The sequence below is a fragment of the Python bivittatus genome, unplaced genomic scaffold (assembly GCF_059951505.1).
Source record: "Python bivittatus isolate LINGU-HERP-01145 unplaced genomic scaffold, Pbiv_v1 ctg000080_np1212, whole genome shotgun sequence".
NCBI classification, from domain to species: domain Eukaryota; kingdom Metazoa; phylum Chordata; class Lepidosauria; order Squamata; family Pythonidae; genus Python; species Python bivittatus.
The window spans coordinates 87554839-87580404 of record NW_028277035.1 but is presented as its reverse complement, the minus strand read 5'-3'; the positions used below and the strand labels follow the sequence as shown (position 1 = coordinate 87580404).

Genomic DNA, 25566 nt, shown 5'->3' with positions numbered 1-25566 from the left:
TATGTTCCTTTCATGTGGGTTCATCGTGGGTGTACATTCAAGGAAGTTGACTTCCTTGTTCCTTGTTTTATGTATAATTAGAATGGGAGGAGAAGATAAAAGTGTAGGCAAGAAGGTTAGGGTATAAAAGCGTTCTCAAATGCCATCCTCTCTGCATGTGAATTAACAAGTTTTGAGCACTTTGTATCGCATCAGTAGAATTTCTTCCAAGCATTGCCATCCACACTCTTAAAGCCAACAAGATGAACGTCTTCTGTAAGTATCTTTCTGCCTAAGAAGCACTAACTAAATTATGGCTTGAATGGGATTTTTTATTATTATTATTATTATTATTATTATTATTATTATTATTATTATTATTATTCCAAGATTAGATTTTAAGATTTCAAAAAGTTGATCATTTTAAATTTAGGGAATTGTTGATATTTAGGGAATTGTTATCATCACCATCATCAATCAATCAATCATCATCATTGTTTTAACTTGAACAGCTTCTTGGGCTTGTAAACTTTTGGAAGGCATGGCTAGAACCAATGGACCACAATTTGTGGTGAGGAAGGGAGGGAGAGAAACTACAAAGTCCAATGTAATTAAATTGTTACACTGACTTAATTACATTAAAAAGCCAATTTTAGCCAAGTGGTCAAATTCAAATGAATGAGATGGGTGATAGTCAATTGGCCTTGTTACATTTCTAAAATCTATAGTAATTGGGAAGAAAATACTAAAAATTAGTAGTTTGGGTTTGTCACGTAGCCTTTAGTGTTCATAAAAGGTACATACTAAACAGTTAAAAGGCCAATGGCTGACTAACCAAGCATTCTTTGATGGGCATCAATTGAACAAGGAGGCCTCTGAAAAGTAAAATGACCTAGCAACCTGTCCACAAATTACATTTCAGACAATTAATCAAATTTTTATGAGTAATGCATCAAGCTGAGTACCATTGTGCATTGTCACCCCTGAAGTAACATAGGAGACTCCCCCACTTCTTCAACCTACCACTCCCATTTTTTCAAAGGGGCTTATGCAAGAAAACTTTGTGGATGATTCCATCCATTTATTACGACATTCCCACAATGGGTATCTAAGACGGATGGTTACTCCTAATCCACTTTAGCCTATGCATCAATGTAAGGGCAACAGCAGGGCCATTGGTCCATTCAACATACAGGGTAAACGTGCAGGATCTTGCACCATGCAATACCTTCTGTTTTCAGATTCTGCTTCCCACACTTCCAGTTTTATGCTGAATAATCAAACCAGTCTTGCAGGAAGTTTTTTAATGCTCCCATAGCGTTACAATACTGCTTTATAGGGTAAGCAGGGCTTAAAGGATTTTATTTTTATTCATTCGTTGCCATTTGAAGTCAGTCATAGCAGTTGGCATATCCGTCCTCCAGTTTAACTATACATCTATTCTGTAAAGTAGATTATTTGGTGAAGGACAGCATGGCCTAAAAGCCATCCACTAAGCTTCATGATTGAGTGGCCTTTAACTCTAAGGAACAGTCACGGAAGTGTTAATTCTGCCTTTTCCTTTTCCTTTTCTCTTTCCTTTTCTTCTTTCCTCCTCCTCCTCCTCCTCCTCCTTTTGCCTGTGTTCTTGTACCCAAAATCTGGAACCAAGGTACCCCTGCAGGTCCTTTTCAAACACTGGATAGAAGTAGGGTCTTGTTTTTAAATGGGAATTTTTTTTAAAGGTTATATTTTTTTATAACACCATGTGCCTTCCTGTGAGTCAAATTCCGAATTCCATAATTAATTAATTTTTATTTATGGATGTAGAAACTGCTTCAGTCAGGGCAATTCTAAGCATTATACAAAAGCCACCCCTGCAGCCAACATAATAATAACAGCAATATGCAATAATTGGATATAATAAAATAAATATATATAATTACAGTTTAAACATTACAATTCATCTAATCCCTGAAGCTGGACAGCCTTCAAGTCCCAAAGATCTTCTGGAACAATAAAGTTTAGGCAAGCTTCTGGAAGGTCAAGCATGTGGAAGTTCTCTTGCTTCAGGAAATAAAGTATTGCAGAGGAGGAGAGCCCCCACAGACAATGCCCACTTTCGGGGGCCCTCCCATCACACCTCTCCATAGCTTCAGCAGGCCTTCTTGTGCCCTGGATTGGGTGGAGAGGATCCGTACGGGGCAGGTCATCTCAGAGGTACCCAGGCCCTGAGCCATATGATTAACTTGGCAACATCACCCATTTAGATAAGACCCAGCCCTGAGAAGGCTCACAGTGGCATTAAGGTGTCTTTATTGTAAATAGCTGTGAGATTCCAGTAGGTCATGTTCCAAAATTTAAAATAAAACAAAGTTAAAATGTGGTTGGTTTGCCTTTGTCTTCAGGTTTTTTTTAATTGTTTATGGGTTTTTTTATTTTTCTTGTGAGCCGCCCAGAGTCACCCGCTGGGGGAGATGGGTGGTATACAAATTTAATAATAAATAAATAAACAGACCCAGCCACTGCACCTTGAAAAACATGATTCATGATTTAGGGTAATACGTGAACCCAAACAGTTGTAGCTTACTCAACAAACCATTATTAAACCATAGCTTAGCATGATGTGTGTACCCAGTTTCTTCTTTTAATCACGTTCCAGGAAAGTTTCTGTGCTTTGTTGGGGGCAGTTAAAATGACACTTTATCCAGACTCAAGGTGCTTCTCACCGTGTCAGTGGATTTAGGACGTTGATCTCATGTGAGCTAATTTGATGATTAGTCAAAGATCAGGAAAGGAATTTAGGTAGCAGAACATGAGGAAACAGGGTGGGGAATGCACTTTAGAATTACAGGTTATAATGATTCTAGCCTGAAGAAAACAGAAGTCATAACCATCCTTTAAAGAAACATCTTCTTCAGGGCTTTTGATGTAACTTCTCCAGGTTTAACCAAGGTAACCCTGATGAAATTCTTTTAAGAAAGCAATTGGGTTCATCTGCATCAGCAGCAAGAAGCAACAGTCATCATTCCAAGTCATGCTGAGGTCACAAATTGGAACGTGCAGCAGGTTTCTGGGCAGAGTCCAAGACTTTCTAGCGTGGCCAAATGCCATGTAGTTTTGCATATAAAGGGGAGGTTTTTAGAAATGCAGAAGGGATCAGCAGTAGAGGAGAGGAGATGGGGTAATTCCCAGGACTGGAACAAGCATGGAGGAAGAATATAGTTATTTTCAGACTTGGAAGGCTTTGACGGAATTGACACAAACATAGAAGGAAATATTTCCGAGGAAACAATGCATTCGGCATTGGGCTGCTTTTGAAGAGTATTTGGAGCCAACAGCAAGTTCAGAATGCTGCAACTCTATTGGTTATCCCAAGATGCATATAGAATACCTTTAAGAGCGACATTAAAGAGGTGCTGCTTTAATGATGCAATTTATTAAAGCAGAGCTATCTTTTTTACACTCATGCAATAGGTTGAGAAAGTAATGTGTGCAGTTAAGTAACAGCAGAGAATGTTTGAAGTCCAGAGCTAGCAGACCCCTTTTATATGCATATATATATATATGTATGAAATGGATAATCTCAATAACTCCACTTCCCAAACAACTAGATAAGTGTCAGCTTTCCAACCATGGCATGTTGAGCAAGAGGCACCAAAGGTCCTCCTGTCCAGTGCACGGTACCCTGGGCACCTCTCTGGTTAGAGAATGAGCCCTGTCCTCCATTTCTTTACATTGCATCATGAGTGGTACTCAGTTAGGAACTCTGTGGGCCTCATTGTGGCTACATCCCAGCACCCCAAATCAATGCCTCATTCAGCAACATTTGGAAGGCCATTGGTGCTATCCTTCTATTTTAGATAGTACAGGTAGTCCTTGTTTAGCGACCACAATTGGGACCGGCAACTCAGTCATTAAGTCACTAAGTGAAGCAGTCACTAAATGAAACCGTGACTGTGTTTAAGATCTTAATTCAGGTTTCCTTTGCTTTACAGACCTGCGAAGGTCGTAAATGCAAGGATTGGTCACAAAGTTATTTTTTCATCACCATCATAACTGTGAATGGTCACTAAATGAGGCAGTCTCTAAATGATGACTACCTGTATATCAGCAGATTCTAATGGCACTCTCATTTCATTGCATCACCTTTCCATGATATCCTACACCTAGCAGTACATTTCTCCCCGTGTCTGTGTATCATGTTATAGCAAGATCATGCAGAATAAGGATATCGCCGGTTACTCATCATAATGGATAGATATTATCAGCCTCTGTGAGGCTTCAAAGGAAGGATCTGATTTGAAGGAAATTCAGTTGACTCACCCCTTGGAATGGAAGCTACAGATGGCCACAACCCTACGGGCTTTCAGAAAGGCAGCCAAAACCTGGCTCTTCTCCCAGGCCTTTGGGTCAGGATAAGCAGAATTTCCAACTGGAGAAGCTATACTGTAGTATGTTTTGATTGGTTTTTGATGGTGTGTGTTGTTGTTGTTTTTTGAGTTTGCCACTTGATGCTTTTTGTACATCTCCCAGAGTCTGTCTGAGTTGGACAGTCATCCATATCAATGCTTTAAACAAATAAATAAATAGCAGAGGCAATCTGAGGGATCACACCAAATCAGGTGCCTTTGAATGTTTCCTGAGAAATGTCAAGAAGTGTTCAGTGTAAGGAAGGGCTTTAAGCCAAACATTCCCCACTTTATTTGACCAGAAAAAGGAACTTGGGATCAGGATGAACAGCTCAATGGAAACATCAGCCCAGATAAATTCCATACACGGAAGGGAATTGAAAATACAACTGCCAATATAATAATGCCTTTATACAGATCTATGAAGAAACCACACTTGGCATGTTGTGTACAGTTCTGACTATGACTTTGTCTTCAAAAGGGTATCCTAGAGCTAGAAAATTGTTGTGTACAAAATCAATTAATGTCAATGCATGGGCAGTTTGAAAGACAATGCTGGAGGAGTGTCAGTGCAGCTGGATATCCACTTGGGAAAAAATACTTGAGTAGAATGATATTTTGAAATCATTGCAGAGATCTGGGAATCAGGACTCTCCCATCAATCAACATTCAAGCATTATACACTAGAAAGAAATAGATGGCACAGCACCATGAGACCTAGCCACTCAGAAACTCTCCAGATATGTTGGACTTCAGCTCCTTCTAACATCTCTGGAGGCACAAAGTTTGGGAAAGCTGGCACAGAAGTTTCTGCAGGCAGTTTCTTCATCCATACTGTGCTTTCCTCTACAAACAGCAACCCAGTAGCTTTATTCTACTCTTTCCTACAGCTAAAGAACCATTCATACCCCAATATATTGTAAGAGATCATTGGAGATCTATGACTTTCTTTTCCTTGGGAATGATATGACAGTATCAGTGGTGGTTCTTTGTTTTATATTAGCCTTCCTTCTCCAACTTGATGATCTCAAGATGGATTTAACTACAACTCCCATCATCCACTGTGGCTGACTGGGAGTTCTAGGAGATTCTGTCCCACACATCCTGAGGGCACTAGGTGATAGAAACTTGATTTAGATCAACAACATATTTGAAGTTTGTGCTTTTTCTCTGCATTATTCCTTAACATGGCTGAGGGAGCTGTTTACTGTAGTGTCCACACCAACCTTCTCCAACCTGGTTCCTTCCTCCATAAGGAAGATAGTAGCCTATCAGAGGCAAATGTCTGGTCCTACAGTGTCTGGACTGGATTTTGTTTCTGTGACCCAAAGATTAACAAAATATTGTGTCTTAAGATGGAGGGAAAGACCTTGGAAGCACATTTTTTTCTCAGTGCCTCTGTCATCTGCTACTAAAAGCCAGGAGAGATGAGAGAGGAGTTGTCCACATATGGAAGCATGTCCTGTGAAGGACTAATATCTAGCTACTCTACTTGAGCACCCTTTTTAGGTCAGATTAATTTCTTATTAGGTGTTTCACCAGCCACCTAGGGTGATCTCAAAAAACTAAGCAGGGTGAGAATTTAGATGAGAGTCCACCAAGAAAATCCTTGGGTGGTGGACTCAATTGGGAAGGCAAAAACCCTTCCAAGTAGCAAACCACTTTCATACTGCTGCCAAGAAAACAATATGGACATTGAAATCAAAAGGAGTTGAGGTTGAGTTGAAAAGGGCTTTACTTATTTCTTATGAGATCTTTTGTGTGACCAGAGAAGTAGAAGGAATGACTTTGTTCCCATTCTTGCTTGTTTTATTGCAGTTTAAATGTAGTGTAAGTGACTTCAGGAACTTTAGTTAGAAGGTGGGTCAGTGGCCCACATAAAGGAATGGAGCAAATGGAGAGAGCCAGAAGCAAGAAATCAAGACATGAAAAACCAGGAAAAGGCCATACTGATACTTATTCCTTTTTTGTATGTGTTTTATCCAGTTGTTTTCTCAGTGCTATTCTTTGCTGCCTTGGGAAGTTGTGATGATGATACAAGCCCCCTAGAAAAGTGCTTCCGGGACGCTGATTATGAAGAATATCTGGAGATAGCCAGGAATGGTCTGAAAAAGACATCACGCTCGAAACACATTGTGGTTGTCGGTGCGGGGATGGCTGGGCTTAGTGCAGCCTACACTCTTTCACAGGCTGGACACCAGGTAAGCTACTGACCTTTGTCTATCGCCACTTGACTTGGAGAAAATAACAGCACAATCCGGGGGAGTGAAAAAGTCAAGATGGCATCTATGATCGTGCAGTTGAAGCCACCTCCTTTTTATGTCCATCGTGATGCACAGTCATGGATGTCATCTTGACATTTTTGGCCCCCAGTACCACCAATGGACACCTCAGTGGAGAGGATATGTAGATAACATTTTATGGGGTCAGCAAACGTGGCATCTGCTCCCTCCATTCTATTCTTGGCAGCTAGTAGAATTCTCTAACCCTCACTCTTACCTGCTCTAACAGATCCTTCCTTGGTATACAATTTCCTAGGAATTTGACAGCATTCACACATAAGAGAAAATATATCCTGGGCCTTGGCAGAGATTCTAATGTAGTTTGAAAAACAGATCCTTGATTGTGGTGTAGAATATATTAGATGGACAGGCCAGCAGTTGTGATAGGGGACATACATATAGACGAATATATGTATAGACTTCTTCAGAATTTCAAAATGCAGAAAAGTAGTATGAAATAGTAAACCAAGAAAATCAAGACATAAGAAAGGAAAAAGAAATTTAGGTAAATCCAGTTTATTCCAACATTGTTCACTACACCTCTCCCTATGTTCCTGTCCTTACAAACTGTCCTTATTTTCATCCTGTCCATAGGCTGCTTCATACAGTGCCTTTTGTTATTTAAACTTCTCAAGTTCTCCTTTTGAGGACCTTTCCAATTCCACCTAGCCATAATTTTCTCAGTCTCCCCTTCCCTCTCAACCCATTCACTCTTTGCTCAAATATTGGTTTTGAAAGTCAGTCCTCATTTATTTTCTCTGTGTGATCAAACCATCTCAAAACACTTCTTCCATTCCAGTTATTCCCTTTTGAATACAATCCATATGCACTCATCAGTTATTCATCTTGACCCAATCCACCCACATTTTCTCTCTCATTCCTGCTTCATTTCAACTTTTGTGTCTCTCCTGTCATAGCCAACTCTCATTTCCATGTAACACAGTGGGCAGAACCACACTTCTGTACAGAGCCATGTTTCTTTCTTTTGAAAATGTTCATTCATTGCAATAGACGACTTGCTACAGACGATCTGTCTGCCAGCATTTGTGTATATACTGAAATTTCACAATCTGCCAAGGGCCACAAATTCATGCACTTATATTGTTTTTGTGATTTATGCATAATTTAAAATCATTCACTCCATTTTCCCTGTCAAACCCAAGTACCTGCATCTTTGATATGTTCGTTTTCAAATTCATTGTCCCTGTTGCATCATACAATCTAACAATTGGTTCTTAGCCAAGAGCACAGCATCATCTGCATACAAAAGAATACACATATTCACATCCCCAAACAACATACTTCAAACATTATCACACATGTTTTCCCAACATTCTGCACACGGCTGCAGCTTCCGAGCTGTCCTCAAAGGCAGGCCTATATAAAGTACATTGTGGAGCCCTTGGGATTCTCTGAGCTTGGTTGTTTTCTTGCAAACATTTCGTTACCAGGCAGGCAGAAAGCTAGCAGAGCGCATCCATGAACACCAACTAGCAGTCAGAAGACACGATGAAAACTCCTTAATCTCACAACACATGGACAGACTTAACCATAGTTTCAACTGGGAAACTGTCAGCATCTTAGACCAAGCTCAATCCAAAAATGTGAGGGAATTCCTGGAAGCTTGGTATTCAGACAAGGCAGCCATCAACAGGCACATAGAGATAAACAACATCTACACACTATTCAAGAGACAATAGAAAAGAAAACAAAAGACCAGAACATTTCCTCACCAGCAGTCATCACCCAGATAAGCAGAGATTAACACCAAGATTATCACCAGACATACAATCAAGCAGTAAACAATGCCCTAATCAAGGAACTACCAGAGGGAAAAAAATAAAACAAAACAAAACCCACACCCTCACCAACACTGGCAGGGCATGCCACAGTATATAAACGGAGAGCGAACCCCATTCCATTCTAGCAGCGAAGATGTTACCTAGCCAGGTAATGAAACGTTTGCAAGAAAACAACCAAGCTCAGAGAACCCCAAGGACTCCACAGTTCAACCCTGAGCTACACATATTCACTTCTATTGGTAAAGTACATTGTGGGTATATGTGCCTTCAAGTTATTGTTGATTTCTGGTGACTGCCTGGACTAGTCCCTGCAGTTTTCTTGGCAAGACTTGAGAAGTGGTTTGCCGTTGCCTGCTTCCTAGGGTGGAGAGAGAGTGACTGGCCCAAGGTCACCCAGCTGGCTTTGTGCCTAAAGCAGGACTAGAACTCACAGTATCCCAGTTTCTAGCCTGGTGCCTTCACCACTACACCAAACTGGCTCTTGAAAAAGCACATTGCAGTAGTCCAAACATGGTGATCACGGCATGAGTCCCTGTTGCAAGGGCTTTCTGGTCCAGTAAAACTATAACTGCTGTAGTAGCTGAAGCTGGGCAAAGGTTCTACTTGCTGTTATGGCAGGAACCACAAATCCAGGAGGAGCCCCAGATCATGGTTCACCTCTTTTGGGGAAACACAACCCCATCAGGTGAATCAACCATGATTAATATTCCTAGATGCGTATTAATGAACACCTATTCTGTCTTGATAAGGTTTAATTTGTCCTTGTTTCTCCCCATCCAGTCCCATCCAGTCTCCAAACTGGATTTCCACAGCATCTGAGAGGTCTAATAGGACTATGACAGCTACAATCTCCCTTCCAGATGCACTCTCCCCTTCCAACTCCCAAAGGTCATACTTTAGAGCAACCAAGTCTGTTTCTGCCCCTTGTCTGGGCCTGGACCCTGGTTGAAAGGGATCTAGATAATCCATTTCCTCTAGGATCCCATGTAACTGATCCCTCCCTCCTTTTCGACAACCTTCTGCACAATGGGAAGGTTGTAGACAGTGCAAAAGTCATCATATATAGTCAGATCAAAAGAGAACTGCTTCAGGAGAGAGCAAACCACCATCTCTTTCAAAGGCAATGGCATAACTGCAGGGACTAGTCCATGCAATCACCAGGAGTCAGAAATTGACTCAAAGGCAAGGAAGCATTGACTACCCCCTATATCCAGCCACTGAGGCCTACCTGGCTGCTCACAAGAGCCAGGAGGGACATGGATCTAGCTGAGAGATGGCAGAACTCATGCTACAGAGAACCCAATTCATTTCCTTGGGTTCCACAAGCTCAAAGGTATCCCAGATCGTAACACAAAATGCTGCCCTCCCTTGACCTTGTCCAGATGGCACCCAAGCCAGGACAAAAACAAGCAATTTTATCTGCAAGAAAACCTCCAAACTCATGTGTGCCATCTGCAGGTGCCCTGTTAAAACTGTCTTTTTCTATAAAGGACTAGGTCACCCTGAATGGGCTATCAGTCATAAAACTGCAGATACACTAAGCACGAAGAAGTATTAATGAGTTGCTGCTCTTACTGCCATTTAGTAAACTCAAGCGTGGGTTCATAAGCACTCTGTCATCTCCATGTTTAGTTTGATGCTCTTTATGTTCTAGGTGTCTTCAGTTGCTTCATCCCTGCAGGAACCTAGAAAACCAAGGAGCTGCTTGGACTCAGCAACTGGAGAGAGACTAGGGAAGGGCAATCTCATCATCCTGCCTAGCAGAAGTCCAGAAGTCTAAAATAATCCCCATTTTAACCAGAAAGTGATCTGACCACTGTACTTAGGACTGAATTTGGGGTCCTTGCATAGAACCTAGTTTTTGTGGTTGCAGTGGTCCAACCTGATATGGGCTATGAACTTCTCAAGAGGAGGCATCTCAGTTTCTATTGAGCAATGACTGCAAGCTGCTATCATGCTCTTTAGAATACTTTTGAATAAATAAAGAACAGGTTACTAAATCAAGTTGAAATAGATTAAAGCAATGAAGACAGGAAAAAAAAGACTGAGTCCTGCTGATTGCAAAAAATAGGTGAGATAACAAGCCACTCCTTAGACTCTGTGACATATACAGGTGAGACATCTGAAGATCAAGTGCTGTTTCACACAAAATATTCCCTGCACAAAAAAGGGTGGGAAGCAAATCCATGGGATAGAACTCCCAATAATTGTCAGGCATAACACATTTCAGTGTTGTAGTTCTGCTATTTCTACTGCTGGGACCCTATTGGGGGAAGGTGCCTCAAGGATCACTAGTGAGAAAGGGCTCAGAGCGTCAGAAGAAGGAGATGACAAATGTGGAGAAGAGCAGGTGCCACAGGAAAATGTCAACTTGTTGTAAGGAGCCTTAAGGAAGGAAAGAGGTGCCCACAGCCAAGCAATACTGATATCTAGATACCAAATAAATCATGTTACGAAGAAAAGTCTTCTCCCCAAAAATGATAGGCAACAAAGCAGCTGAGCAGAAAAGTTTGAATAAAAAACTATTGTCAGAATGATGCAACAGCTTTCCTGTTTGCCTTCAGGTGACAGTTCTTGAAGCCAGTGAACGTGTGGGAGGACGAGTGAACACTTATCGCAATGAGGCAGAAGGCTGGTATGCCAATCTGGGGCCCATGCGTTTGCCTGGGAGACACAGGTGAGATGTGAGATAATGTCAGTGTCTGCTTCCCTTTTCTCCTTGCATACAAAAAAGACTGGAGGGTTATGGAGGTATGTCCTGTAACAACACTGCTTGGTGTGCCAGGATGGCACAAGAGTAGATATTTTGGACTCTGGGAAGGCCAGCCAACACTAAATTCCACATATTTGTAAGTGTGGATTGGTAGCCATTTAAAACTTGGCAACAGAGCCTGCCACAATTTATGTTGAGTGAACAGGACGAACATGACAAGGAATGGAATGGAGTATGGAGCATTCATTGGGCTGGTTAAGCTAATTTCCTTTAGAATTAAGAGGACAAGTTAGGTGGAAACATCTAGCTGGCTTTGAAAAAGCCAAGCAGGCCCAGCCTGGTCCTGCTTAGTTCTTGGATGGGAAACTGCTAGGAAATCCCAAGACTATAGGCTCCAGTGGGAAGTTGAAAAACATCCTAGAAGCCAGGACAAATCACTGGGAAAGAAATAAAGCAAGTTTAATTTGGATAGAAATAATTCCGTTTTATCCTATCTTTCTTCCAGTGATCTCTCCCTTTTGTCCCACAACAGCCCTGTGAGAAAAATAAGCCTGAATGATTTTAATGAGACAATGGCTGAGAAGGGTTTATCAAGCAATTTTGCAAGAGTTGTTGCTGATTTTGCTCGTTTTTCCCCTATTCTCAATTGCTAGCCCTCCCTTTTCTTACAGAGGGAAAAACCTGTGTTTTTCCTTCTGTATGCAAAGCAAGATGAGAGAGAGAGAGTGATACTGCAGAAATGATTACAGAATAATTACAGTATTTCACCTTCACATTTGCACCGTAATTCTCTTGATAATCAGATACAATTTTTCAGGGCTGTCTTTTGCTCAGGACTTTGCATCACTCTAATTTTTCTTCTTTCATTATTTTCTCCTTTCCCTTCCCCAGGATTATCCGAGAATATGTCCGAAAGTTTGGTCTGACGCTAAACCAATTCCTTGTAGAACAGGATAATACCTGGTATTTTATGAAAAACATCAGGAAGAGAGTCTGGGAGGTCAAGAAAAACCCCGGCCTCTTGAAATATCCTGTGAAGCCCTCAGAAGAAGGCAAAACTGCTGCACAGCTATATAAAGAGGCTCTCGGAAAGGTTTGGATAAGTCCTAAAATTATTTTTAATCAGTTATGCTATGGCTTGTTTCAAACAGTGAATCACATAGGTGGAAGACCCCAAAAGCCCATTGAACCCCAGCATTCTCCAAAACTAGTTTCTCTATCATCCAGGGCTGTCCGCAGAGTATGGTCAAAAAAGTTAAAATGGAGGCCTCAGTGGGGTGATTGAAGTTCTGCCTTTTTTTTTAACGTGCTGGGAGGGCGTAGGAGGAGAACCCATCTTGAGAAAATGATAGCTGTTGGGTTCTTGGCTATTTTCCTGCAGGTGTTTTGTTACCAGCTTGGGTAGCCTGATCACCACACCGGAGAGTGGAGTTTGCTGACTGGTGAGAGACGGTAGTTTGTCCTGCCAGTCTTGGTTGGGGTGTGGTTTCTTCCTTGTTAGTTCCTTGATTAGGTTATTGTTTCTTCTTTAATACAAGTTTATCTGGTGCTGTTTCTACTTCTCTGGGCGTTAATTGTGGGAAGGGAGTGTTCTGGGCTGTTTGTTTCCCAGAACAAAAGATCAAAAGAGATAAGCAAAAGTCAAGGAAGGAACAACTCAACTGCATGACTTTGGGCCAGTCCCTCTCTCTCAGCCCAACCCACCTCACAGGGTTGTTGTGGGGAAAATAGGAGGGAGTGTTAGGTACACTGCCTTGAGTTGTACAAAATAAAGGTACAATATAAATATAACAATAAACAAAAACTAATAATAATTATTATTATAATAGATTGGCTCCAATTCAAAAATAGTTCACTTGCTAGAATGCTGGTATCAGTACTACTTCCTTTTTAATAAATCTTGCTCTGGATTGCTCTGAGAGATCCATGCTTAGGAATAAACAGTTTTATTTCAGAGCAATCCTGCAGACAGCTTTCGAATGTGGGACTAATCAAAATGGCATTCAGCAGCTAAGCCCTCAGCACTCTGGATTTCTGACATTATCCCTGGTGCCTCTCCTTACAGACGTTGTGGGAAGAGAGCCATGTTAGTCTATGGTAGCCCAAATCCAGGTAGCATCTTTTCAGACTAACCAACTTTATTAAAGGGCATAAGCTTTCATGAGGTACAGCTCACGTCATGAGATGCATGGAGTGTCTCACGTTTCACTTGCTTCTGCATAACCATCCAGTCTTCACCTCCCTTTCCTCCCATCCCAGTTTAAATCCTACCTCAGTCTCACCACTCCATGCATCTGATGAAGTGAGCTGTACCTCAAAAAAGCTTATGCCTTTTAATAAAATTTGTTAGTCTGAAAAGGTGGTATCAAACTCCTCCTGATTGTTAACATTATCCCTGGGTGTCTCTTGAAAACACAACCCCACCTACCAGTTGAAGGATTTTAGCATCCTAAATACACCCTGAGCGATGTTTAATTGCCCTTGTGAGCAATTAAAAGGCAACTCCTAGACTCACCTCCCTGTCCTGATCAGAATATTCCTGCAACTGCTGACCATGCCAACCTCCAAGACTCACAGATGGGGGTTGACAACAGCACCAGTCAATGCCCATACAATCTGCTATTTGTACCCTCAGCAGACTAAAAGATGATCTAATGTGGATAGGAGTTGTTGAATCACACATCGATGGGTTTTGCATAACATGCTCAACCCACTTGCTGAATTAACCCATTTTCTGAATGTGTTTGATACATTGAAAACCAATGTATCTTAATGTTCCATGCATTAACATTATCTTAATGTTTTCCATGTACATTTACACAAACATGGAAAAAACAAACCATGGTTTGAGAAGTATGCAGTGGCTTACCCACTGCCAGTGTATGTGAACAACACTTCCTTTAATGAATGGCCATTGTCAAAATAGACTTGTGTCACTGTGCTTCTCATTTCTCTTTGATTTCTTAAAGAGAGAGTAGGAAAGATTCCCTTGCTATTATAGCCCCTTTCAGGCATGATTCAGACCAGAATGCCTACCTTGTGAACATCCTAGTTAAACTCCAATTTCTGTGGTCAGTCAAATTGCTTAGGAAGGGCAGGGCGTAACCCAAATGGCAATACTATGAGAGCTGTGGTTTTCATAATAGCAGAGCAAGGATAATGCGCATGTAGGTGGACACTCATATACACATACACATGGCCCTAGAGCTCTAAGACTATAGTCATGATTAATTCAGTAGTCTTTAAGATGTATCTGTGATTATTGGCTGAAAGGACACCGCAGATGATTCAGTGAGTCTCCCTCACTTTCTGCTTCAGTGCGTGAAACTTGCCAACCAAATGTCTCATTTGGAAGAAGAGATTACACACGTAGCCTAAAGGGAAAGGGAGAGAACCAGCTTGTTGTAGTGGTTAAGATGTGAATTTGAAGCTGGGAGACTGTGAGTTCTAGTCCACCCTGAGGCAGAGAAGCTGCTGGTCACTTTGGGCAGACCCTGTCTGCGACGATACTTTTAACACCATCAAACAACATCTGCCTATCTCAGGTCCTTGGGAAGGACTCAATAGGTGGATAAAAATGCCAAATCCAGTCTAAACATCTGTCTGACTGTGCAATCAACCATAATAATAATACAGGTAGTCCTCACTTAACAACCGCAATTGGGACTGGCAACTCTGTTGCTAAGCAACACGGTCATTAAGTGAAATATGTGTCGGCGTTGACAAGTTCCGCTGCAGTTGTTAAGCCTCTGTCTGAAGGAGAGCTCAACTTTTTCATGTTCATTTCAAGCCTGTTCCACTGGCTAACAGGTTGTCTATTTGAAGACTCCTATTGTTTCTCCTATTGATTATTTTTACTGTAGGCTAAACATACTCAGATCTTTTAAGTCTGGTCTTCCTGAGGCTGGGTTCCAGATCCTTCAGCCCGATAGCCCTTCTCTGAATTTGTCACTGCCCCTTTTGAACTATGGTTCCCAGAGCTAGACACAGTAATCCAAATGGAGTCTGACCAACCATTTCCCATCACTGGGGCTCTCTGCTTCTGTTGATGCACCGCAAGATAGCTTTTGCCTTTATCACTGCTGCATCGTACCATTTGCTCATGTTTAATTTGTGTTTGAGAAGGATATCTAGGTCCTTTTCACATGGTCTCCCTTTCCCTCAATTATACCTTACATTTTTCATAGTTTCTCCCAGCTAAATTCCATCCTATTAATTTGAGCCCACTGCTCAAGTCGCTTTAGATGTTTTTGAATCTTCTCTTTCATCTAAAGTATGAGCCACCAGTTTTGTGCCATCTACAGATGTTATAAGTTTTCCCTCAACTCTCTCATCCAAGTCATTGATAAAAATGTTGAACGGAACAGGGCCCGGGACAGAGCGGTATAGCACTCCATTTGATGCTTCACTTCAAGCTGATGTGGAGCCATTAATAAGCTCTCTTTGGGTGCATTCACTCAGCCAACTGTGAGTCCATCTAACAATAATATCATCTATACCATATGATATGATTTAGTCAAGGAAAATATCACATTAAACTTTGTCAAATATTTCTTAAGCTTCTCTTTTGAGCTATGAACATCTGGTCTGAACATCATATTGTTTCTTAACACCATATTTTTCACAAACATGCGGAACAGGCACTCTTGATTCTGATTTTTCAACCAAGACTAACTTTTGCTGGATGTTCAGATTAACTCTTTTATCATCACCCTGTTGAAGCCATAATGCTTACAAAATATTTTTTTTTATTTATTTATTTATTTATTTATTTATTTATTTATTTATTTATTAAATTTATATGCCGCCCATCTCCCCCAGAGGGTGACTTTGTGACTATTTACAAATGCCACAAAGAATCTCTCTTCTAAGACCCCACAGGCAGATTAAATGTTCTGGTCTCCTGAATATGAAAGGGGCTGTTTCTGTTTGATTTACAGGGACTTATATTGTCTTACAACCTCAGCCAGCCCTTACTGTGGCAACTGATTGAGAATAAGGACTAGGTTTGTATCACCACAGGAATGGTTGCTTTGTGCTATAAAACACTGGTGTGGAAATGGCCTGGGCTGCTGTGTTGGCACTCCCGTGTCCTCAGAAATCTGCTTATGTAAAGATGAAAAAAATGGGACGATCAGTCACCTTGTCCTTTTCCCTGGAATTCACGGCCGATACATTGCCCCACTTCTGACATCTTAGTCAAATACGAATTTCATTGGCAGGAACAAAATTCCTCTTGGTGATAAAGAAAAATACCACCACCAAAAAACAGCAGTCATATAACAATGTGATTTTATTGTTCTAGGGTTCTTGCTGCGGTTTTTAATAGCTCGTGCTTCCCATCGCAATCCTACCTCACTGTAAGGTAGATGAGGCTGAGAGAGAGCAACTGGTCCAAAGTTACACTGTGAATTTTGTGGCTGAGTAGAGATGTGAACATGCCTCCCCGCCATCCTAGCTAACATCTGGACCAGGAGAATCTGCGGTCCAAAGGGCCAAGGTGGCAGCCAGAGCGGTGCCCTCAAAGTTGCGTCACACATAAAAAACAGGCGGAGCTTTGATCGCACCATTGTGGCTGCCACCTTGACTTTTTTGACCATATCCTGCAGATGCCCTACCTTGTTGAACCATTACACCATACTGGCTCTCATAATATTCCCATCTGTCATAAATCTAGTTCTCATCCATACACCATAATAATCAATCAATACTGATTACATATTTGTCTTATTTTGTGTGTGTGTCTTTCTTCTCTTGTTTGATGTAATGCGTTTTTAACTAAATGTTTCCTCTTCTTTCTCCTGTGTCTCTTCTCTTTTCTAATTTCTCAGGTTGTAGAAGAATTGAAAAGGACTAACTGCAGTTATATACTAAATAAATATGACACCTATTCAACCAAGGTATTTGGATTATGCCCTGAAACAATGTCTCCAAACTGTGCAAAGTAGTTTTTCGTTAAATCTTTAAAGTGCATTATCATGTTCTTGTTACAGTATTGTTAGACCATGAGACAAGTTTCATCCTTGATAGAACTTACCGATCCATCTGGGAGTTTCAAATACCGAAGTGGGGGGCAGTCCAAAAACAAGATGGCAGCCACAATGGTGTGGTTGAAGTGAAGCTCCACCTGTTTTTTAGGTGGTTTTTATGTGCACACGCAACACACCTGCACCGAAACATAGGTTGGATGGGGTCTCCTTGTCCTGCAGGGTGCAGGGCCATTGACTCCCCCGCAATGGCCTTCTTAAAATGTGGCATCCAAAACTGGCTCAGATATAGTCAGAGATATGGGAGGTTTGGCCTATCTTAACTTCCTTCTTGAAGTGATCAGTGAGAAGTTCACACTCCCTAAATCGGTCTGAATGCTAATGGAATCTGATGCTACTTGAGCCCAAACAGCTTGCCGTACAGCATGACTGTTGTTGAAAAATGCAATACAGTGCAGCAAAGAATGTCAGGCAGGGCATCACCTAAGTACCAGATTCTCTTCTTAGGACATACGGTAATTGCACTATGTGCTTAAATTGCTCCTTTTCAGTGTCCATGCTGGCTTGACTCTAAACTTTGGGGAGATAGATGGCATACAAATTTAACAAGCATTCTGTCTGGACTGAGACACTTTGACTACAGTTTGTAAAGTGTTTAGTCTATGCAGTGTTTCTCAACCTTGGGAACTTTAAGATGTGTGGACTTGAACTCCCAGAATTCCCCAGCCAGCCTTGCTGGCTGGGGAATTCTGGGAGTTGAAGTCCACACATCTTAAAGTTCCCAAGGTTGAGAAACACTGGTCTAATGGAATGGGTGGCCATAATACATTTAATGAATGGAATGAATGGAATTAGTCCAGACAGCAAGCTACCACATTCTCTTACTGAGCAATTCCCCTGCTGCTTTGCCCTTCCATCTTTCTGGCCCAGAAAAGCAACTGCCAATCACATTCTTTCTTTCCTTCCTATGGGCAGATCTTAATGGACACATACACTTTTATATGGGTATCATTAAATTGAATGTATACATGCAAAGTGAAAGCATCAAAATGCAGGCACAGACATGCAGGAACAACCACCAACTTTAAAACACAGAATCCCTTCCTATTCTCACCCTGCCTGAGATTTCCCCAGGCACTGCTCATATCATCTCAAGCTTTATCCCCAGACTCAACCTCTGATCATCTTAGAGTTAGAAGAAATTTGTCTTGTCTGCAGCCCATCGGTTTCAATCTAAAATCAAGCTCCTTGCTCTGTATAAAAGATCCTGAAAAATGGGAAGCTCAGGATGTTAGGTTGTGTACTACACTGCCAATGTGGGGCCTGCTTGCCAATATCATGTTCACGCTCCTACCACGCTGCTTTGGCCCCTACCATGCTGGAGGATGTTCTTGGACAATGTATTGGAGATGACGTTGAGAATTCTTCTCCCCAAACAGGAGTACCTAATTAAAGAAGGAAACTTGAGTCGTGGAGCTGTAGATATGATTGGAGACTTGCTGAATGAAGATTCTGGCTATTACCTGTCTTTTATTGAGAGCATGAGAGGTGATGATGTCTTCTCTTATGAAAAACGGTAAGGAAACCTATGTCACTTGCTCTCCTTTGGATTAGATGACTTCTTCACCATGGTCCAATTTTAAGGGTGAAATCCCTTGGTTTTCCATTGAAGGATCCATTGGAATCTGCAAGGGATGGGGGATAAAACTCTGCAAGAGGGTGGGCACAGAGTCACCCTGCCCCTTTGGTGTAGGAATGCAGAGCAACTCTTAACTCTTTGCTGCCAACTAAGGTCCTTTGGATTTTTGCAGCTGAGATCTGGCGCTGCTAGGCTGGCTATCTGTTAATGCAAACCACAGGCTGGCAACCGAAACCAAAGCTAACGTAATATCACCTGGCAATGGCAAGAAATGGCAGAGTTGCTGGGTTCTTTTTTAAACTGTACCCAATTAGATTGACCGAGAATCAAAAGATCGGCAAAAGCACTGCACCCTGGACAGGTGTCTGTTTGTATCTCCCTATAAGGGTTGGGGAGATGTTTTATTCTGAAAAAAAGAGAGATACAAAAGTGAAACATACAAATCTATATGTGAGTATTTCCTGTTGTCTCTATCTTATCCTGTACTCTATTTATTTTTATCGCTATTGCTACTATACAGTTGCAATTTTCTCTACCCTATATTCTACTACTATTACTTCTATACTATTAAGTCTTATTTCTATACTATTCCTATTAGGAGCAATGTTTCCCTCTTACAGAGCCTTTTCTGTCTTTCATTCCTCTCTCTGAGATTTCTTCTCCTTTTTTCTTCTCTGCTAATAGCCAGCACGTTGATCACTTGCACCTTCCCACGTTGTGCTTTTGCTTTGCTTTGCTTCGCTTCACTTTGCTTTGCCGTGCCTCTTCTTTTTCCTCTGGACCATCCACTCCCTTTGAAGGAAAAAAATGCCTCTTTCATTTGGCTGCTTTCCTGGGTTTGCTGCTGGACGCAGCGCTCCCAAACCACACACGTCTCCTCCCACACCTGTTTCAAGGCTGCAGCTTTATTGGCAACTCTGCCGTGGTGACGCTGGCGAGAAATTCAGATGGGAGGGGAAGAAGGCAGCCCAGGGGCCTGCAGTTTTTCTAAGCAGCCTGCTTTTCCACAATCATCAGTAATGGAATCATATTATCGGTACATTTTAATTTTTATACCAGCTCGAAATGGCATAGGAAGAAGATTCCCATTTGGGTGGACTCGCTCTGTATGCAACATCCCCTCTGCTTTAGTCATTAGGTTAACAGTTGCCAGATATTCTTTTTGAAGGGACTTTTTTTTTTTTGAAGGGACTAGTCTTTTGGGACTGTAAAGAGAGTGTTTCACGTTCAATCCTTCTATGAGGCACAAAGTGTATTACTTTCATTTTACTAAAACACAATTCCATTACGGGCTAAAATAGACCAAAAAGAAGTATCAGAATTTTGCAAACTTTGCTTAGCATTGCAAATATTCACAAAGACAATTAATATATCAAGGCTTGTATAGTGCTTCTCCTTCATGGATCACTGCCTTGTCGTGGCGAAGGGGCTTGCGTAACTCAGTGAAGCCATGAGCTATACCGTGCAGGGCCACCCAAGACGGACAGGTCATGACAGAGAGTTCTGACAAAATGTGGTCCACTGGAGAAGGAAATGGCAACCCACTCCAGTATCCTTGCCAAGAAAACCCCATGGACAATGTTAAAAGGCTAAAAGATATGGCACCGGAAGATGAGCCCTCAGGTCGGAAGGTGTCCAATATGCTACTGGGGAAGAGCGGAGGGCATTTCCAAGTAGCTCCAGAAAGAGTGAAGCGGCTGGGCCAAAGCCGAAAGGACGTTCAGCTGTGGATGTATCTGGAAGCGAAAAGAAGGTCCGATGCTGTAAAGAACAATATTGTATAGGTACCTGGAATGTAAGATCTATGAACCAAGGCAAGCTGGATGTGGTCAAACATGAGATGACAAGATTGAACATCGACATCTTGGGAATCAGCGAACTGAAATGGACGGGAATGGGTGAATTTAATTCAGGTGACCATTATATCTACTACTGTGGCCAATAAACCCTTAGAAGAAATGGAGTTGCACTCATAGTCAATAAGAGAGTGGGAAAGGCAGTAATGGGGTACAACCTCAAAAACAACAGAATGATCTCAGTGCGTATCCAAGGCAAACCATTCAATATCACAGTCATCCAAGTCTATGCCCCAACCACTGATGCTGAAGAAGCTGAAGTTGACCGCTTCTATGAAGACCTACAACGCCTTCTAGAACTAGCACCAAAAAAAGATGTCCTTTTCATCATAGGGGATTGGAATGCTAAAGTAGGAAGTCAAGGAGTAATCGGAATAACAGGCAAGTTTGGCCTTGGAGTACAAAATGAAGCAGGGCAAAGGCTAATAGAGTTCTGTCAAGAGAACAAGCTAGTCATAGCAAACACTCTTCTCCAACAACACAAGAGATGACTCTACACATGGACATCACCAGATGGTCAATACCGAAACCAGATTGATTATATACTTTGCAGCCAAAGATGGAGAAGCTCTATACAGACAGCAAAAACAAGACCAGGAGCTGACTGTGGCTCAGATCATGAGCTTCTTACTGCAAAATTTAGGCTTAAATTGAAGAATATAGGGAAAACCACTAGACCACTCAGGTATGACTTAGATCATATTCCTTGTGAGTACACAGTGAAGGTGATGAATAGATTTAGAGGATTAGATTTGGTAGACAGAGTGCCTGAAGAACTATGGACGGAGGTCCGTAACATTGTACAGGAGGCAGCAACTAAAACCATCCCAAAGAAAAAGAAATGCAAGAAAGCAAAATGGCTGTCTGATGAGGCTTTACAAATAGCTGTGGAAAGAAGGAATGCGAAAAGCAAGGGTGAAAGGGAAAGATATAAGCAACTGAATGCAGATTTCCAGAGAATAGCAAGGAGAGATAAGAAGGCCTTCTTAAATGAACAATGCAAAGAAATCGAGGAAAACAATAGAATGGGGAAGACTAGAGATCTCTACAAGAAAATTGGAGATATGAAAGGAACGTTTAGTGCAAAGATGGGCATGATAAAGGACAAAAAGGCAGGGACCTAACAGAAGCAGAAGAGATTAAGAAGAGGTGGCAAGAATACACAGAAGAACTATACAAGAAAGATCTTAATGTCCCTGATGTCCACGCTGGTCTGATCACTGACCTTGAGCCAGACATCCTAGAGAGTGAAGTCAAGTGGGCCTTAGGAAGCATTGCTAACAACAAAGCTAGTGGAGATGACAGTATTCCAGCTGAGTTATTTAAAATACTAAAAGATGATGGTGTTAAAGTGCTGCACTCAATATGCCAGCAAGTTTGGAAAACGCAACAGTGGCCACGGGATTGGAAAAGGTCAGTTTACGTTCCAATTCCAAAGAAGGGCAATGCCAAAGAATGCTCAAACTATCGCACAATTGCACTCATTTCACATGCTAGCAAGGTTATGCTCAAAATCCTACAAGCTAGGCTTCAGCCATACATGAACCGAGAACTACCGAACGTACAAGCTGGGTTTCGAAGAGGCAGAGGAACTAGAGATCAAATTGCCAACATTCGCTGGATCATGGAGAAAGCACGAGAGTTCCAGAAAAATATCTACTTCTGCTTCATTGACTATGCAAAAGCCTTTGATTGTGTGGATCACAACAAACTGTGGCAAATTCTTAAAGAGATGGGGGTACCAGACCACCTTACCTGTCTCCTGAGAAATCTGTATGCGGGCCAAGAAGCAACAGTTAGAACAGGTCATGGAACAACCGATTGGTTCAAAATAGGGAGAGGTGTACGACAAGGCTGTATACTGTCACCCTGCTTATTTAACCTATATGCAGAGTACATCATGAGAAATGCCAGGCTGGAAGAATCACAAGCCGGAATTAAGATTGCAGGGAGAATCATCAACAACCTCAGATATGCAGACGATACCACCCTAATGGCAGAAAGTGAAGAAGAACTAAAAAGCCTCTTGATGAGGGTGAAAGAGGAGAGTGCAAAAGCTGGCTTGAAACTCAACATTAAAAAAACTAAGATCATGGCATCTGGACCCATCAATTCCTGGCAAATAGAAGGGGTAGAAATGGAAGCAGTAACAGACTTCATTTATTTGGGCTCCAAGATCACCGCAGACGGAGACTGCAGCCATGAAATTAAAAGACGCTTGCTCCTTGGGAGGAAAGCTATGGCAAGCCTAGATAGCATATTAAAAAGCAGAGACATCACCTTGCCGACAAAGATCCGCATAGTCAAAGCTATGGTTTTTCCAGTAGTAATGTATGGCTGTGAGAGCTGGACCATAAAAAAGGCTGAGCACCGAAGAATTGATGCCTTTGAACTGTGGTGCTGGAGAAGACTCTTGAGAGTCCCCTGGACTGCTAGGAGGTCAAACCAGTCAATCTTAAAGGAAATCAACCCTGATTGCTCATTGGAAGGATCGATAATGAAGCTCAAGCTCAGATACTTTGGTCACCTAATGTGAAGAGAGATCTCTTTGGAGAAGACCCTGATGCTGGGAAAGATCGAAGTCAAAAGGAGAAGAGGACGGCAGAGGATGAGATGGTTAGATAGCATCACTGAAGCAATGAGCATGAAACTGAGCAAACTCAGGGAGGCAGTGAAGGACAGGAAGGCCTGGCGCAATATGGGGTCACGAAGAGTCGGACACGACTTAACGACTAAACAGCAACAACAATAGTGCTTGCTTATCTGAACTGTACACAGCCAGATAGGAACTAAGTTGTTCATTTCAACTGAGGCATAAATGTCCTTTTTTATATTCTTCCTAATCTCATATTTATTTAATCGTATTTGACAGATATTTATTAGTAAACAGCAACAACTTTATGGGATAATGTCATCTTCTCTCCCAAATGTAAAATCTTCTTTTACATAAAATAATATATGTAAAAAATGTAGAATGCCATTAACAATGTATATTTTCCTGGGATAAATTTACATAAATAAATATTGCCAATAACTGTGAAAGGTCTTCCTTAATCGCTCTTCTGTCATATGGCAGAGATCTGCTTATCTATTGAACAAAAAAATTATAATGGTAATTTCTTTTGTTTAATGGCCCTTCCTGGTGAGATCCTCTGATATGGTATCACTAGACAGTGAAATCAAAGTAAGAATAAAATATGTTGTTTGCTTTCTATCGAATCTGCTGCCAACTTCTTTCCAGAACTGTTTTTGTTTCAGTAGAATAGAGGACATGTAGCTCAGGATTGAAATGTAGAGTCCTTGGGGTTCTCTGAGCTTGGTTGTTTGATTGCAGATGTTTTGTTACCCAACTAGGTCACCTCTTCAGTGTTTTCATTTTATTGGCCTGTAACTAAATGTTTTTTTCTTGGACAATTTTCTATGTTTTATTCACTAATATCCTTATCCAATTTTAACAGAGCAGGTTTTTATTTCCTCTGTCCCATTTGGTCTTGCAGATTTGATGAAATTGTTGGTGGATTTGATCAACTGCCTAACGCCATATATCAGGACATTTCAAAAATGGTGCATGTCAATGCCCGCGTAACCAAGATACAGCAGAATGCTGAGAAAGTTACAGTGATATATCAAACACAAGCAAAGACCTCGTCATATGTGACAGCTGATTATGTCATTGTGGCCTCCACATCAAGGGCCACCCGTCGCATCAATTTTGAACCACCCCTTCCGCCTAAGAAAGCACATTCTTTGCGGTCTATCCACTTCAGAAGTGGCACCAAGATCTTCTTCACATGCTTTAAGAAGTTCTGGGAAGCTGAGGGCATTAGTGGTGGGAAGTCCACAACTGATCTTCCATCCCGATTCATCTACTACCCCAACCATAACTTTACTAGTGGCGTTGGGGTTATTCTGGCCTATGTCATTGCTGATGATGCCAATTTCTTTCAAGCCCTTGATCAAAAGGACATTGCTGATATTGTCATTAATGACCTCTCATCCATCCATCAGCTGCCCAAAAAAGAGATCCAGGCCTACTGTCACCCCTCTATTGTACAAAAATGGAGCCTGGATGAGTATGCTATGGGTAGTATAACTTCCTTCACTCCCTACCAGTTTCAAGATTATAGTGAACCTCTCACTACACCAGCAGGCAGAATTTACTTTGCAGGGGAGCACACTGTTAAACTTCATGGTTGGTTGGACAGCACAGTTATGTCAGGGCTGAGGGCAGCAAGAAATGTGAACCGTGCTTCTGAGAAGCCATAGGAATCCACCTGAGCAACGACAACAATTGAGAATTAAACAGAGATCTACAGCCACCTTCCCCATTCTGGCAACTTCCAGATGTTTCAGACTAAAATTCCCAGAACACCAGCTGGGAATTCTAGAAGCTGTAGTCCCAGAAGGTTGGAGCCAGGGTGGGGCAAGCTGATCTGGCCTGGCTAAGTTATCAAAAGTTATCTACATCAGCCAAAACACGTCAACCTATATAACAGCATTTTAGAGGAAACAAAAATAAACCACAGAATGAAATGGACTCCAGGCATTGCATGCCATCCCATTTCTGCAAGGAAGACCTCTCAGGACAATGTTGCAATAAAGATATTGCCTTCTGCTGCCCTTTCCAAAGAAGAAAAGAAAAGAAACAGGAAATTGTTGTTAAGTGGCTTTGTGAGTTTCAGGCACTACTTCATTTTGAAGGGACTCATATGCATTCGGTATGCCAAGCATCTACAGGCCCCTAACTATGATTCTGTATTCCCTGTGACCATCAAGAATGGCCAGTGCTGCAGTATCGGGAAGAAAACGCATATGGCATCAAGCAGGCCTGTAGGCAACCTGTGACTCATAATTCCCCAGTTTGCAGCCCTCCTCTGACTAAGGTTCCTGAAAACTGAGGGTACAGAAAATTATAAT

The 25566-nt window shown here is 41.7% G+C and overlaps 1 protein-coding gene across 1 annotated transcript; it reads left to right on the top strand.

Moving 5' to 3' along the window:
- The first annotated feature begins 242 nt into the window (after positions 1–242).
- Positions 243–24915, top strand: LOC103060575 (L-amino-acid oxidase-like). The gene is made up of 7 exons (XM_088134569.1): positions 243–255; positions 6357–6571; positions 11019–11131; positions 12059–12260; positions 16999–17067; positions 18594–18730; positions 24147–24915. The coding sequence occupies exons 1-7, from the start codon at positions 243–245 to the stop codon at positions 24913–24915; spliced, it is 1518 nt and encodes a 505-aa protein (XP_087990695.1).
- The last annotated feature ends 651 nt before the right edge of the window (positions 24916–25566 follow it).

What these genes read in the sequence shown, in the direction of transcription:
- LOC103060575 (XM_088134569.1), top strand. An exon ending in TTTCACAGGCTGGACACCAG is followed by an intron (nt 6,572 to 11,018) that starts GTAAGCTACTGA and finishes GTTTGCCTTCAG; the next exon opens with GTGACAGTTCTTGAAGCCAG. An exon ending in ATGACACCTATTCAACCAAG is followed by an intron (nt 17,068 to 18,593) that starts GTATTTGGATTA and finishes CTCCCCAAACAG; the next exon opens with GAGTACCTAATTAAAGAAGG.